At 39.0% G+C, this 16,524-nt stretch overlaps 1 protein-coding gene across 1 annotated transcript in view; it reads left to right on the top strand.

The window, feature by feature from the left end:
- Nucleotides 1-11,640: 11,640 nt before the first annotated feature.
- The window catches only part of LOC100336282 (T cell receptor alpha chain MC.7.G5), a gene marked incomplete in the record, with an annotated part of 1,089,855 nt that continues 1,084,971 nt past the window's right edge, over nt 11,641-16,524 (top strand). Inside the window, 2 exon segments of the mRNA XM_059890704.1 lie at nt 11,641-11,724; nt 11,937-12,226. Coding sequence (XP_059746687.1) covers nt 11,676-11,724; nt 11,937-12,226 — 339 coding nt within the window.

The raw sequence follows: 16,524 nt of genomic DNA, 5'->3' as shown, positions 1-16,524 counted from the left end.
TTCCCACACTTTTTCCTTCCCTTCTCTCCTTACTCTTTTTTCCCTATCATTATTAGTGAAATATGTCCCCAAGTATTTTGCTAAGCTCTTCCTGTGAATCTTCAGTTTATTCCTATACAAAATCCTTTTTCCATTAAAATTCTTAATACTTTGTGTTTGTCATAAGGTAGTTGACACGAGATATTTTGAAAAATTAGAATTAACTATATTCCCCTACAAAGAGGTGGGAATTCTCCTAGTTTTAGAAAAATGCATAAGAAAAAGTAATTTAAATATCAATCCATTTTCCACAACTATAAGCCAACAAAGGTGTTAAAGGTCCATATGATATTTCAGCAATGCTGTGTCATAGGAGAGACAGTGCTTGCCAGAAAGCCTTTTCTTATTCCTGTTTTTTATCCCCATTCAGAAATAATCCCTATCAATTAAAAAAATTCATGTGCTGTCTTTGTATCAAATATGTCTTGCTTTAAAACATTCTACTGAAATCATCTTTATAAATTGCAGAATTAATGAGTACTTTTTAACAGAACTGTAGTTAGTTCTACCACTAGTTCGTGCTAAGTCACTTTAGTCATGTCCAGCTCTTAGCAACCCTGTAGACTGTAGCTCGCCAGGCTCCTCTGTCCACGGGATTCTCCAGGCAAGAATATTGGAGTGGGTTGTTGTGCCCTCCTCCAGGAGATCTTCCGGACCCAGTGACTGAATCAGCATCTCTTATGTCTCCTGCATTGGCAGGCAGGTTCTTTACCATAGCACCACCTGGGAACCCTCTATTAGTAGAGATTTATCATTAGATGATCTTACAAGAAAAATGTTGCTGCTGCTAAGTCGCTTCAGTCCTGTCCAACTCTGTGCGACCCCATAGACGGCAGCCCATCAGGCCCCTCAGTCCCTGGGATTCTCTAGGCAAGAACACAGTAGTGGGTTGCCATTTCCTCCTCCAATGCATGAAAGTGAAAAATGAAAGTGAAGTCACTCAGTTGTGTCCAACTCTTAGTGACCCCATGGACTGCAGCCTATCAGGCTCCCCCGTCCATAGGATTTTCCAGGCAAGAGTACTGGAGTGGGGTGCCATTATAGTAGGAGTTAATAACTTGGAGATCCATTGGCACATTGTGTATTTTAACTTTATTTCCCCAATAGCTGTGAAAAGAAGAGAAGCGAAAAGCAAAGGAGAAAAGGAAAGATATAAGCATCTGAATGCAGAGTTCCAAAGAATAGCAAGAGATAAGAAAGCCTTCCTCAGCAATCAACGCAAAGAAATAGAGGAAAACAACAGAATGGGAAAGACTAGAGATCTCTTCAAGAAAATTAGAGACACCAAGGGAACATTTCATGCAAAGATGGGCTCGATAAAGGACAGAAATGGTATGGACCTAACAGAAGCAGAAGATATTAAGAAGAGGTGGCAAGAATACACAGAAGAACTGTACAAAAAAGATCTTCACGACCCAGATAATCACGATGGTGTGATCACTCACCTAGAGCCAGACATCCTGGAATGTGAAGTCAAGTGGGCCTTAGAAAGCATCACTATGAACAAAGCTAGTGGAGGTGATGGAATTCCAGTTGAGTATTCCAAATCCTGAAAGATGATGCTGTGAAAGTGCTGCACTCAATATGCCAGCAAATTTGGAAAACTCGGCAGTGGCCACAGGACTGGAAAAGGTCAGTTTTAATTCCAATCCCAAAGAAAGGCAATGCCAAAGAATGCTCAAACTACCGCACAATTGCACTCATCTCACACACTAGTAAAGTAATGCTCAAAATTCTCCAAGCCAGGCTTCAGCAATATGTGAACCGTGAACTTCCTGATGTTCAAGCTGGTTTTAGAAAAGGCAGAGGAACCAGAGACCAAATTGCCAACATCCGCTGGATCATGGAAAAAGCAAGAGAGTTCCAGAAAAACATCTCTTTCTGCTTTATTGACTATGCCAAAGCTTTTGACTGTGTGGATAACAATAAACTGTGGAAAATTCTGAAAGAGATGGGAATACCAGACCATCTGACCTGCCTCTTGAGAAATCTGTATGCAGGTCAGGAAGAAACAGTTGGAACTGGACATGGAACAACAGACTGGTTCCAAATAAGAAAAGGAGTACGTCAAGGCTGTATATTGTCACCCTGTTTATTTAACTTCTATGCAGAGTACATCATGAGAAACGCTGGACTGGAAGAAGCACAAGCTGGAATCAAGATTGCCAGGAGAAATATCAATAACCTCAGATATGCAGATGACACCACCCTTATGGCAGAAAGTGAAGAGCAACTAAAAAGCCTCTTGAAAGTGAAAGTGGAGAGTGAAAAAGTTGGCTTAAAGCTCAACATTCGGAAAACGAAGATCATGGCATCCAGTCCCATCACTTCATGGGAAATAGATCGGGAAACAGTGGAAACAGTGTCAGACTTTATTTTTTGGGGCTCCAAAATCACTGCAGATGGTGATTGCAGTGATGAAATTAAAAGATGTTTATTCCTTGGAAGGAAAGTTATGACCAACCTAGATAGCATATTCAAAAGCAGAGACATTAGTTTGCCAACAAAGGTTCATCTAGTCAAGGCTATGGTTTTTCCTGTGGTCATGTACGGATGTGAGAGTTGGACTGTAAAGAAGGCTGAGCACCAAAGAATTGATGCTTTTGAACTGTGGTGCTGAAGAAAACTCTAGAGAGTCCCTTGGACTTCAAGGAGATCCAACGAGTCCATTCTGAAGGAGAACAGCCCTGGGATTTCTTTGGAAGGAATGATGCTAAAGCTGAAACTCCAGTAGTTTGGCCACCTCATGCCAAGAGTTGACTCATTGGAAAAGACTCTGATGCTGGGAGGGATTTGAGGCAGCAGGCAGGAGGAGAAGAGGATGACAGAGGATGAGATGGCTGGATGGCATCACTGACTCAATGGACATGAGTCTGGGTGAACTCCGGGAGTTGGTGATGGACAGCAAGGCCTGGCGTGCTGCGATTCATGGGGTCGCAAAGAGTCAGACACGACTGTGCGACTGAACTGAACTGAAGCTCTTTCCTTAATCTGAACCTTTGCAGATACTGTCCTCTTTGGTCAGAATGATTTTTCCCAAGTACTTGTTTAAAACACTTATATGTACTCAACCTTTACAGCCCAGGTCAAGCAACATTACTTCTTATGTGAAATCTCAGAGGATAATATTTCTAACATTTAATTATAAATATTCTTGCATCTGGTCCCCTCTTAAGATGGTTTGACAGGAATATTTGCCACTGAGGGCCATTTTATATTTATATTCATTCAAACTGTTTCCTACGAGGCATGAGGAGATTCCTTTTAGTCCACAAACCAAAGCACGGTCAAGTTCTCTTCTCGTCATTTAGCAAATATCTCCTTCACAGCACAAGATGCAGAGATAGGCTTTAGCAAATACGATGGTGTAAGTTGGGAAAGGGCAACCTTCTCCAGTGGGTGACTATTCTGTCTTGGTTTACATCCTTCTGCGTAAACTGTGGCAGGGGTCCTGATCTGCATGAAGACCAGGGAACTTTTAAAACATCCCCAAGTGCTGCTCCAGACCCCTTGCTCTTTTAGGGTGGGAGTGGAGCCTTCACCAACATAACATTCCTAGATTTGTCTTCATTTGGAGTTCAAATCCAACATGCCTGAAAAGGAAAAGTTATCCCAATCATGTGCATTTCAAAGAGCTTTGTTAACTCATGGGATTTTCCTTTTCCATTACATCCTAAACCTGCTTCTCTTTCTGTTTCTATATATAAAGTCATTCAGATTCAGATTTACTTTTGACTTTCAAGAAGTTTTGAGATTTCTACTGTTTGTATAAATACATGGCAACACTTCAAAGACATTAAGGACCCTATAGTGAGTTGGAGGGCGGCCCCGAAAGATACATTCACATCCTAACCCACGGAAACAGTGAATGTGAACTTACTTAACAAAGAATCTTTACAAATGTAATTAAGCAAAGGATGTCAAAATCCAATCATACTGGATTGTCTTGGTGGGGCCTCAATCCAGTGCCAAGTATCCTTTTAAGAGACACACAGGTGAGAAGTGTGTCCTTCCTCACCAGGAAGTCCTTGTGAAGTCTTCTCGATGGAGGAGGAGGTTGGAGGTATACAATCACAGGCAAAGGACCACATGGAGCCACCAGAAGCCATAAGAGGCACCGGAGGAGTCTCTTCTAGAACATTTGGAAGGAGTATGTTCCTGCTGACACCTTGTTGTCAGACCTCTGCCCTCCAGGTTGAAGGGAACCGATTCTTGTTTTTTGGAGCCATCAAATTCGTGATGATTTGTTATGGGAGAACTAGGGCTACTGGGGCTCACACAGTTTTCCAAAGGTAACATTTCTAAATAGCTACAAGCAACTCCTGACTGTTTACATTCATGGAAGGGCACTTTTAATTTGCTCTTTGGGACATTTGCATTCAAATTCTCACATATGCAAACATACATATTTATTTATCATTCAACAAATGTTTGAGTAACCACTATTTACCAGGTATTACTGGATCAGCAATTTTTGATCCCGTCACAGAGGGGCAGCATCTGCAAACATAGACACTCCCTGGGGAAGATGGGCGGGTAATAAGGTAGTAAGTCTGATTGGCTGTCTCAAATTGTAGTCACTCCTTTCTATTTTCTTTCCAAAAGGCAGTATAGACTACATTTCTATAGATCTGGAAGAAGCTGATACAAGAGAAACCCTTTAAGGAGCAGGCAGATTCAGCAACTCTTTCTGAAGAGGAAGAAAAGGGAGATGCTACTGTTAGCACCAGTGTTGATCTTATGGATACAAATATCATGTAAGTTTGATTGCTCCCAAAAAATTCAGCACAGAGGAATCTTATCTGCAGGCAACTGTAGGAGTGGGATTTTCTGACTGAGAGCAGGATGTTGAGAAAAACATAAAAACTAAAATGTGGGAGATAGAGGGAGTTGGGGAAGGAGACATGGAAAGAAGGAGAAAATACACAAGAAGAATGAAAGAGACCATTATAGCTGAGACAATAAACATCTAATCAGACTTTCTCTGTTACTTCTCATTGCTTTTCTGAACAGAAATAATGGATAACAGATAAAGCATTTTCCTGAATTCTTGGTTCTGCAAGAAGGAGAGAACTTCACCACGTACTGCAATTCCTCAAGCACCTTTTACAGTTTACAGTGGTATAAGCAGAGGCCTGGGGGCAGTCCTGTCCTCTTGATGATATTAGCTAAGGTTGGAGAAGTGAAGACGCAGCGGAGATGGACAGGTCGGCTTGGAGAATCCAAACAGCACAGCTCCCTGCACCTCACGGCTGCCCAGCTCTCAGATGCAGGAACCTACTTCTGTGCAGAGGCACAGTGCTCTGGAAGCACCTGCTGCCTGTCCCCAAACCTCACTGTGAGCTTCAGGGGTGGCTCCTCCTCATCTCATCTCAGAGCAGGGGCCAGAAATAGCTGAAGTTATGATGTCTATGAAGAAATTGAAATTTTAATTATAAAAAAATTACCCAGACTCAGTGTTACTGAAGAATTCTGTCAAACATTGAATTATACACAATTTTTTGCAGAAAATAGAAAGAAAATAATTCTTCACTCATTTTATGAGGCTAATATTACCCTGATACCCAAATCAGACAAAGACCATAAAGAACCAAAAACTACAGGGAAATGTCTTTTATCTTGAAGATAGACACAAATTTCTGAAAAAAATTTTAGCAAGTAAAATTCATTGATATATAAAATGAATAATATACCAAGCAGAAATGTAATTTCTTTCAAGAGTGCAAGACACTTTAATATTGAAAATCAATGGATGGAATTCACCATATTAACAGGGTAGAAAAGAAAAATCATATCATCATTATTAATCTAGTCAGAAAAAAGGATTTGCAAAAATTTGGTAGTCAGTTATGGTGAAAACTCTGAGCAACACAAGAAGATGGGGAATCTCCTCAATAGCTAATGATTCTTACCAGTAAAAAACTATGATTTTCTCTAATAAAGAGAACAAAATCAGAATGTCCATTCTCGTCACTCATTCCATACTGTTCTAGATGTTGGAGCCAGTGCAATAAAGAAAGTAGATGTAACAATCTAATAGAGTTGAAAGAAAAAGTAAAATGCCACCATTTGCTGGTAACATGATTATCTATGTAGAAAATCCAAAGAATGTACCCCTAAAATTATATTAGGGAAATCCAAATTAAAATTACAAAGAGAAACCACTTTACATCTATCATAAGGGCTAAAATGAAAATTACTGACAATACCAAGTTCTGGCAAGGAAGCAGAGAAATCGGATCACTCATGCATTGCTGGTGGGTGAATGGCCCAGTCATTCTAGAAAACAATCCAAGAGTTTCACATAAACTTAAATATTCACTTACTGAACAACCTAGCAATCACACTCCTGGATATTTATGGTTGAGAAAGGAAAACTTTATGTTCATACAAAAATATGTACATTAGTACTGGAAATTAACCAGTGATCCTCACTGAATGAACAGATAAATATCCTGCAGTACATTTACACAATGAAACACTATTTATACATCTTTCTCAAGTTCAGTAGGGTTATTTTGCAATAAATCATTTTAAGTTGAAACAATAGAAAGTCAAAAGTTCATTTAATATGGGAAGGAAATCTAAAAAAGAGTGGAGATCAACGTATACATGTATAACAGATTTTCTTTGCTGCACTGCAGAAACTAACATTGTAAAGAAACTATACTTCAATAAAAATAAAATTTTAAAGATGATAACCCATCTAATATATTTAACCTAGCTTCCCTTGAAAGTGAAAGTCACTCAGTCATGTCTGACTCTTTGCGACCCTGTGGACTCTCTATGGAATTCTCCAGGCCAGACTAATGGAGTGGGTAGCCTTTCCCTTCTCCAGGGCATCTTCCCAATCCAGGGATCGAACACAGGTCTCCTGCATTGCAGGTGGATTCTTAACCAGCTGAGCCACAAGGGAAACCCAAGAATACTGGAGTGGGTAGCCTATCCCTTCTCCAGAAGAACTTCCTAACCCAGGAATCAAACCAGGGTGTCCTGCTTTGCAGCAAATTCTTTACCAACTCAGCTATCAGGGAAGCGGTAACTTCCTTTAAATGTGGCCAATACTTACAGTAGCTTACAATTGGGAAAAAATTGTCTCACACAGTCTCTTTTATACTAAAATGATGAAAATCTTATGAATGTGTTGAGTACTGTACTGAAAGTGAAAATCAGAATGGTTATATGGGTATGAAATGGCTGTAAATGTGTTGGTTGTTGACACTCATGATTTTGAGGCTGACCAGGAGCTCAGCTCACTACTGCTGCCCAGAATCACCAGGAAATACCATACTGCATATTGCCAGGCCAGGAAAAGATAAAACTTCAATATTCCAAGTATGGTTTCTACTGAATGATTACCAATTTCTCACTACTGTAAAGTCAAAAATCCTAAATTGAATTATACTAAGTTGGGGACAGTCTGTAGTGATTAAAAGAAAAGATTATTGATATATGCAATAGTTTAGATGGATCTCACAATGTTATGCTGAGTAAAAAACAATCAATCTCAGAGGCTACATGGTGTATGATTACACTTACTGGATTATTATGATTGTATACATAGTGTGATTCTACTTATACAATAGTCTCAACAGGATAAAATACAAAGATGAAAGTAGATCAGTACTGACCTGGGTTGCAAAGAATTGCAGGCCTCAGGAGGGTGTGCAAAGAGGGTTTCTTTTAACAGTTCTATGTCGTGATTTCAGTGGTGGTAACAACTGCAGATGGTGACTGCAGCCATGAAATTAAAAGACGCTTACTCCTTTGAAGGAAAGTTATGACTAACCTAGATAGCATATTCAAAAGCAGAGACATTACTTTGCCAACAAAGGTTTGTCTAGTCAAGGCTATGGTTTTTCCTGTGGTTATGTATGGATGTGAGAGTTGGACTGTGAAGAAGGGTGAGCGCCGAAGAATTGATGCTTTTGAACTGTGGTGTTGGAGAAGACTCTTGAGAGTCCCTTGGACTGCAAGGAGATCCAACCAGTCCATTCTAAAGGAGATCAGCCCTGGGATTTCTTTGGAAGGAATGATGCTAAAGCTGAAACTCCAGTACTTTGGCCACCTCATGTGAAGAGTTGACTCATTGGAAAACACTCTGATGCTGGGAGGGATTGAGGGCAGGAGAAGGCGATGACAGAGGATGAGATGGCTGGATAGCATCACTGACTCGATGGATGTGAGTCTGAGTGAACTCCGGGAGTTGGTGATGGACCAGGAGGCCTGGTGTGCTGTGATTCATGGGGTCGCAAAGAGTCGGACACGACTGAGCAACTGATATGATTTTAACAAGAGCCTATATATGTGATAAAGTTTCACAGAGCTATGTATCAAAACCAGAGTGAATATAAAACTGAGGTATCAGATCACGATCTGTATTTTAATAAAATCTGGGCAATATAAATTTCCTGGTATGTATATGTAATTATTATATTAGCATATATATTTTAGAATATCAAGCTGCTCCCCAGGCTGTAGTGGGACTTTGTGGTCTCTTCTGCCTAGTTACAAATAATTGGAAACCAAGGCATCAGCAGTTTTCAAGGGTTGCAGAGGTGGGGATGGTTGGCAAAGCAAGTTCTTTAGGGTGGTGGAATGGTTCTGTACCTTAATTTTAGTGGTGGTAATAAGAATTTACAAATGTGATCAATTTCACAACTATGCATAAAAAGGTGGATATAAAACATGTGATAAATATAATATACTGACACATATAATATATGTATTATCTTGCTGTTCCCCAGACTGCTCTGGGCATTTGTGGTCTCCTCTGCTTCCTTGTAAATAATTAGAAACCAGGACATCAGCTGCCTGTCACTCAGAGTTCTAATGGGACAGAAGAATAGATGGTTCAACCTCATATAAACTCTCCTCCCTGTATCACTCATTAATGAGTTCTTTTGAACTTAAATTCTAAGAACTGGCACTGTTTTGGAGACTGTGTCTATACTTCCTTTCCTTCTTGTTTGTTTGCTTTTGTTTCTTTTAAATGAATTTATCTATTAAAATGATGAAACCAAGCGGAAGATTGAGACATACATATTTCATGATCATGTATACAAAACTTCAATCATTAAGTTCTGTGGTATTGACATATACTAAGTGTTTGAACAGGATTGGAAAAGGTCAGTATTCATTCCAGTCCCAAGAAGGGTAATAACAAAGATTGTTCAAATTATTATGCAAGTGTGCTCATTTCACATGCCAGTAAGATTATGCTTAAAATCCTTCAGCTAGCCTTCAGCAGTACGTGAACCAAGAAATTCCAGATATACAAACTGGGTTTCAAAGAGGCAGAGGAACCAGAGATCAAATTGCCAACATTCACGGGATCATGAAGAAAGTAAAGGAATTCCAGAACAACATCTGTTTCATTGACTACACTAAAAACTTTGTGTGTATAACAACAAACTGGAAAATTCTTAAGGAGATGAAAATACCAGCTCACCTTACTTGTTTCTTGAGAAACATGTATGCAGGTCAAGAAGCAACAGTTAGATCAGGACGTGGAACAACTGACTGGTTCCAAATTGGGAAAGGAGTACGTCAAGGCTGTATTGTCAGTCCTCTTATTTAACTTATATGCAGAGTATAACATGGGAAATGCTGGGCTGGATGAATCACAAGCTGGAATCAAGATTGCTGGGAGAAATATCAAAAACCTTGGATATGCAGATGATACCACTCTAATGGGAGAAAGTGAAGAGGAACTAAAGAGCCTCTTGATGAGTGTGAAAGAGGAGAGTGAAAAAAGTGGCTTGAAACTCAACATTCAGAAATCTAAGATCATGGTATCTGGTTCCATCACTTCATGGCAAATAGAAAAGGAAAAAATATAAGTAATGACAGATTTTACTTTCTTGGGCTCCAAAATCCCTATGGATGGTGACTGAAGCCATGAAATTAAAAGATGCTTGCTCCTTGGAAGAATAGATATGACAAACCAGCAGGTGGGCTAAGTTGCTTCAGTCGTGTCCGGCTCTGCATCCCTATGAACCATAGCCCTCCAGTCTCCTCTGTTCATGAGATTTTCCAGGCAAGAATATTGGAGTGGGTTGCCATGCCCTCCTCTAGGGGATCTTCCTGACCCAGGGATCAAACCCACATCTCTTATGTCTCCTGAGTTTGCAGGCGTGTTCTTAAGCACTTGTGCCCCCAAGAAGCTTAAGATGGCATATTAAAAAGCAGACACATCACTTTGCCGACAAAGGTCTGTATAATCAAAGCTATGGTTTTTCCAGTTGTCATGTGTGGTGTGAGAATTGGACCATAAATAAGGCTGAATGCTGAAGAATTGATGCCTTTGGATTGTGGTGCTGGAGAAAGCTCTTGAGAGTCCCTAGGGCTGCAAGGAGGACAAACCAGTCAGTCCTAATAGAATCAACCGTGAATATTCACTGGAAGGACTGATGCTGAAGCTGAAGCTCCAATACTTTGGCCACCTGAGGCAAAGAGCCGACTCATTGGAAAAACTCTGATGCTGAGAAAGATTGAAGGCAAAAGGAGAAAGGTACAGCAGAGGATGAGGTAGTTAGATAACATCATGGACACAATGGACATGAATTAGAGCAACTTTGGGAGATATTGAAGTACAGTGTAGCCTGGGGTGCTGCAGTCCATGGGGTCACAAAGTTTGGACATGACTTAGTGACTGAACAACAACAAAAAAGTGTTTAAAACCTGTAGATACCAAGTATTGTAGGAGAACATTACAGCATTATGTCACAGAAAGATCTGGCATATTATCTTGAATTTATTTTACAAAGAGAAAAATAATGAGCCGTTAACAAGTGAGACTGAACACTTGGGACCAATGACATAGAAAATGTGACATCAGGACAATGCCAGGGCACATGGTCTAATAAATGCAATTCTATATGTGGAGGGGACAGGAGTGAATATCCTGATCTTCCTCAAAGTCTAATAAATAAGACTCAATTTCAAATTTCAAAAGAATATTTTATTACTGTATAATTTCTTTCAAAATTTAAAACTGGATAGATGCTGAAAGTCAGATGAACTCATTTTTTTTGTGTCATTTCATGGTGAAGTAATTTTATTTATTGAAAAACCTAAATAGAGTCACAAAACTCAATACAAAGACAGATATATTAATTATTTTGAATAAAATTTCCATTCACCAAGAAGCCTAAGATCTACAAGTTTTTTAAAAGAGTCATTACATTCTGGGTGGAGAAAAGTAAGAATAGGCTAAATGAACGACCTGTTAGTAGATTACAGAAAGTTTCATAGGCTATAGTAAATTATATCTTAAACAGGATGGCAAAACTATTTTGCTGAATAATTATCAATGGACATCAACTTGTCTAATATTCAGTTCTCCTCTGCTCGAATTTTAATACTGATTGCTTTTTTCATGACTTCCTTCAGGATCTGCCTAATTTAATGACCAGGGAAAGAGAAGCAGACAAAGTAAAGGTCTGTGGTGAGCCAGACTTTTTCCCATGCATGCACAGACCACGTGGTCTATGAAAATGACAACCCCCACTTCCTGTTGCGGGGAGTCACACGGGTACCAGGTAGTATGTATATGTGCTGCCAGGCACTCAAAGACACTGAACTCTCAGCTTGAGGCAGAACTAAGCACATTTCAACAGGGGAATCCATGCTTCATGCCGCTCTCCAGTCTGCTCTGGGTGTTACTGGCCTTCACCTTCTCTGGTAGGGATGCTTCCAAACATGGGTGCGAGTATTCAGGGTGAAAGGACTGCACACAGGCATGTGGAGCTTCACAGGCACTTGGGAGGAAAGGAGGACTGGGGGAAAGCAGGCACCTTATGATTTCAGTTTTTTGTCTTTGGATCCTAAATAACTCCTACACTATTTTATTCACTGCTTCATGTTTGTTTTCTGATTTCCCCCCCCCCCCACAGGATCTGGTGTGTCCCAGAAAGTTACTCAAGGCCAGTCAAATGTATCCAGCCAAGTGGGGAAGTCAGTCACCCTGAATTGTCGGTATGAAACAAGTTGGGGCACTTACTACCTTTACTGGTACAAGCAACTTCCCAGTGGACAGATGACTTATGTTATTCGTCAAGGATCATTAGTCACAAATGCAAAGAAAGACCGCTACTCTGTAAACTTTAAGAAAGCAGATAAATCCATCAGCCTCACCATTTCAGCCTTACAACTGGAAGACTCTGCAAAGTACTTCTGTGCTCTCCGTGACTCACAGTGCTTGAAGTAATAGGAAAAGCTGTACAAAAACCCTGGAGCTTAGTAAGCGAGAGCCCCCCTGCTGCAGGACCCCAGCTGAAATGCACACCCACAGACCCTAGACAAGAAATGATAGTCCTGTGGTTATTTAAGTTGTGGTCTGGATCAGAAGATTTAGTTCCAGTTAAAGGCACCTTTTACGTTATTTGGAAACAGGTGTCCAGAGTAATTTTCTACTAATATATTCTCCACTTGAATTTTTGACCCTAAATCCACTGTACAGAACATGTGTAAAGTTGTCTAAATTTGAAAACTTGCCCCATAAATACTTTATTTTTTTTCTTTTTTTTAAATTTTATTTTATTTTTAAACTTTACATAATTGTATTAGTTTTGCCAAATATCGAAATGAATACTTTAAACTGGCAGTTTTACTTCATCACAAACCTGGGTCTAGTTGTGTGGAATCACCATCAAAACTATTTCCTTAATTGTTTCCTCTTAGACTTTGTGTCAGGGCACAATCAGAAAAGCAGAACCATGGGTGATGTAGAATAAGAGATTAGTTCTGGGGATTAGAACTCAGGCAATGGCTAGAGCTGGTGGATGAGTCTGTACAAAGTTGTTATCTTCATATCTGGTGTTGAGCCTGAATTCACTTTAAGTCAGCTTAGAGTAACACTGATGCTTTTGAACTGTGGTGTTGGATAAGACTCTTGAGAGTCCCTTGGACTGCAAGGAAATTCAACCAATCCATCCTAAAGGAAATCAGTCCTGGATATTCATTGGAAGGACTGATGCTGAAGCTGAAATTACAATACTTTGGCCACATGGTGTGAAGAACTGACTCATTGGAAAAGACCCTGAAACTGGAAAAGATTGAAGGTGGAAGGAGAAGGGGACAAAAGAGGATGAGACGGTTGGATGACATCACTGACTCACCGGACATGGGTTTGAGTAAGCTCTGTGAGTTGGTGATGGACAGGGAAGCCTGGCGTACTGCAGTCCATGGGGTCACAAAGAGTCAGACACAACTGAGCAACTGAACTGAGCAAAGCTGAACTGAGGGCAACATTTGTAAAGAAAAGTCTGATGGGGACAAAAGTATGGGCAAACCGTGACAGACAAAGTCATACTTGAACTATGAGGACAACTGGAACCCACAGACTTGTCTGTCCCTCACCTACTTCAGTCTCACAATAATGGGTGACCTTGAAGAGAAGTGGGTGTCATTTGCTATCACGCTACATGCATACTTGGCCCAAGACAAAGAAGATGAGGAGCACATCTCACGGGAAGTGGAGGAGTTATGAGTCAACAATAAGATGAGCTAGTTCAGTAGCAGCAATTTGTAGAAAAAGCATTTGTCAAAATCCAATAGTCAACCATAGTGGAAACTCTAAGAAACACAGGAATAATGGAAAAGTTCCTCAACAGTTCTTAGCATGTTTATTGGTAAAAGAATACTTTTCCCTAAGGAAGGGAACAAAGGGAGAATATCCACTTTAATCATTCTCCTTCAGCAAGTGCTGGATGTTGTAGCCAGTGCAGTAAAGCAAATAAACATATAAATAATCTTTTAAGCCAGAAAGCAGTCAAATCACCACTATTTTCTATCTATGTAGAAAATCCCAAAGAATATGCCCTCCACAACTCCTACAACTATTAAGTGGGTTCAGAAGGTCTCAGGATATATAAGGTAAACACACAAAATAAAATGCATTTTTATATACTATCAGTAAACATGTGGATACCTAAATTAAAAATGTAATACTATTTACAATGGTTCAAGAAAGACCCTAAATCCTTAGGCATAAATCTAAGAAAACATGTACAGAACTTATACACAGAAAGCTACAAAACACTGCTACTTCCAAAAAATAAAATTAGCCAATTATTCTAGCTATTATCCTAGAAAGACCAACTTTCCCCCAGTGGAGCTGCACTTTTAGAGAAAAAAAAAATTAATGGCACATGTATTATGACCTCTTTTTGGACATGATTCTGTTTATTGATTCCTTTATTTTATCCTCATACCAACAGACCATTCTATCTTAATTACTGGGTTTCATACACATTTTGAAATCTGGAAATGCAAGTCATGTTTTCTTTGTCTTATTCAAGGCTTATTCTAGGTCTTTGCACTTCCACGTAAGGTATAGAATAGCTTCTACCACAAGAGATTGAGGTAATTTGATTGGGATTGTGTTGAATTTATGAATTCATTTAGGACAATTGACATCTTAACATATGGAGTCTTTAGATCCATAACCTCTTTATTTATGTCCTCTCTAATTTCTTTTGTTAATGTTAAGATTTTTGTAGAGGGCTTGCATTGTTGCTGTTGTTTAGTCTCTGTCATGTCCAACTCTTTGTGACCCCATGGACTGTAGCCCTCCAGGCTCCTCTGTCCATGGGATTTCCCAGGCAAGAACACTGGAGTCGGTTGCCCCTCCCTTCTCTAGGGGATCTTCCCAACTAAGGGGTATTTTCTACATATACAAATGTATGATGTGTAAATAAAAATAGTTCACCTGGTTGGCAGGCAGACTCTCTACCACTGAGCCACATGAGAAGCAGGGCTACTTATAAAAATTTTATCTTTATAAAGCTTTTTTACCTTAATTGACCTAAATGCCCAGCATCAAATCCAGAGCTAGGACTAATTGGGTTAAGAAAAATGTGGATACAGGGAATTAATTATGCCCTGAAATAGCCAGAACAGAGCTAGGATACCTGTAAATATGAGAACAGATTTAGTTCAACAGCCAAGCAGACGGTACCAACCTCTTGTTTGGGGTTTTGAAAACACTATTTCATTGAGCAGCCCTAGGAAATGGTCTTTCCTGACATTAGTGTCTAGGTGGCAAGGACTGGTCACCACTGAGTACCAGGCCATGATTTATGTTAGTTACCCCAGACCTCAGAAGTGAGGACATTTCTCATCTCCTATGTGATTTTTATCTCTCAAATCAAAACTATTCTAGAGTTATTGGAGAGGAATCAAGAAGAGGTCTTGCATACCTTATATTAAATTAGTTCCCAAGCATTTGATAAATGACATTTTAATTGCATTTTCTAATGCTTTTGCTATAATCTAGAAATAAAATTGATTTTTGTGTTTGGTGACTGTAGCAATGCACTAATAGGTTCTAGCTCTTAAACCTTTGTTTAGAGGTACTTTGTATTTTCTACATGTATAAACTTATGATCTGAAATTAAAATAGTTCTGATTCTCCTTTTAAAACTTAATATATCTTATTTCCTTCCGTGGTTTGATCCGAGGCCCTCCATTAGGGCAGTGAATAGAAGTAGTGAATAGAAGTACCTGTCTTGTTTGTGATCCTGTAGGGAGTAATATTGACTTTGATATTTTCATTGATACCCTTTATTAGATTTGGGAATTTCTCTTTTATTTTTGGATTTAGGGAATATTCATCATGCAGAGATGTTAGCCTTTCATCAAATTCTCTTGATTTGTTAAAAGTAAATAAAGTACATGATTTTAGTTTTCATCAAGCAAAGAAAGATCACTTCACCTCATATGGCCAAGATATAACCTTCTAAAATTAAAAATTCTGAAAAGAGCCAATAGGCTAAAAAACTTATTTTTAGATTCTCCGTATTTTGGTTTCCATTTTTTTGGTTTTCGTTATTATTTAAAATGCCACTTTGAAATGTTTGTACAGTCTTCTAAAAAAATAAAGCCAAAGAACCCAAGAAACAAAAATGTTTGTTTTATTTCTACCTTTTGCTAATATAGTAAAATAATATATTCCTACATAGCTTAAATGAATTCATTTTTAGTTGTTCCTATATTTTCAGTAGTAGCGGGTGTTGACTTGTGTGTGTGTGATCCACCACATAACAGACTATCAAAGAATGTTTATGAATATTTGTTAAATATTTATATGGGAATAATATTTATCCCCATATCATCAGTTTAATTTTCCTCCATCCTAGACTTGTGATGTTTGTTATCTGTTCTTGAATTTTGTCCATGAATATAACCCTCTATTTATCCTGTTGGAGTCTTTTGTTTAACTTGACTTCTATAGTATTGAAATATTGCTTTTGGAATAATTTCAAAAGTTGTTCAGCATAACTTTTTCACTAAGCTCATGAATAACAACTCATCTACTCATTCAGAAAACAGATAATTCTTGAGTGCTTTATGTGTACCAACCTCTCTTTATAACCATTGAATAAACTTTAAATATGGGAAGATAAAAGACAAAAGGAAAACTACAAAGAAGCCAACAACTGAAGATGTGTGACAAAGAAAGGAACCAGAAATAATTAAAAC

Source organism: Bos taurus, chromosome 10 (assembly GCF_002263795.3).
Source record: "Bos taurus isolate L1 Dominette 01449 registration number 42190680 breed Hereford chromosome 10, ARS-UCD2.0, whole genome shotgun sequence".
NCBI classification, from domain to species: Eukaryota; Metazoa; Chordata; class Mammalia; order Artiodactyla; family Bovidae; genus Bos; species Bos taurus.
This window is presented reverse-complemented; position numbering and strand designations above follow the sequence as displayed.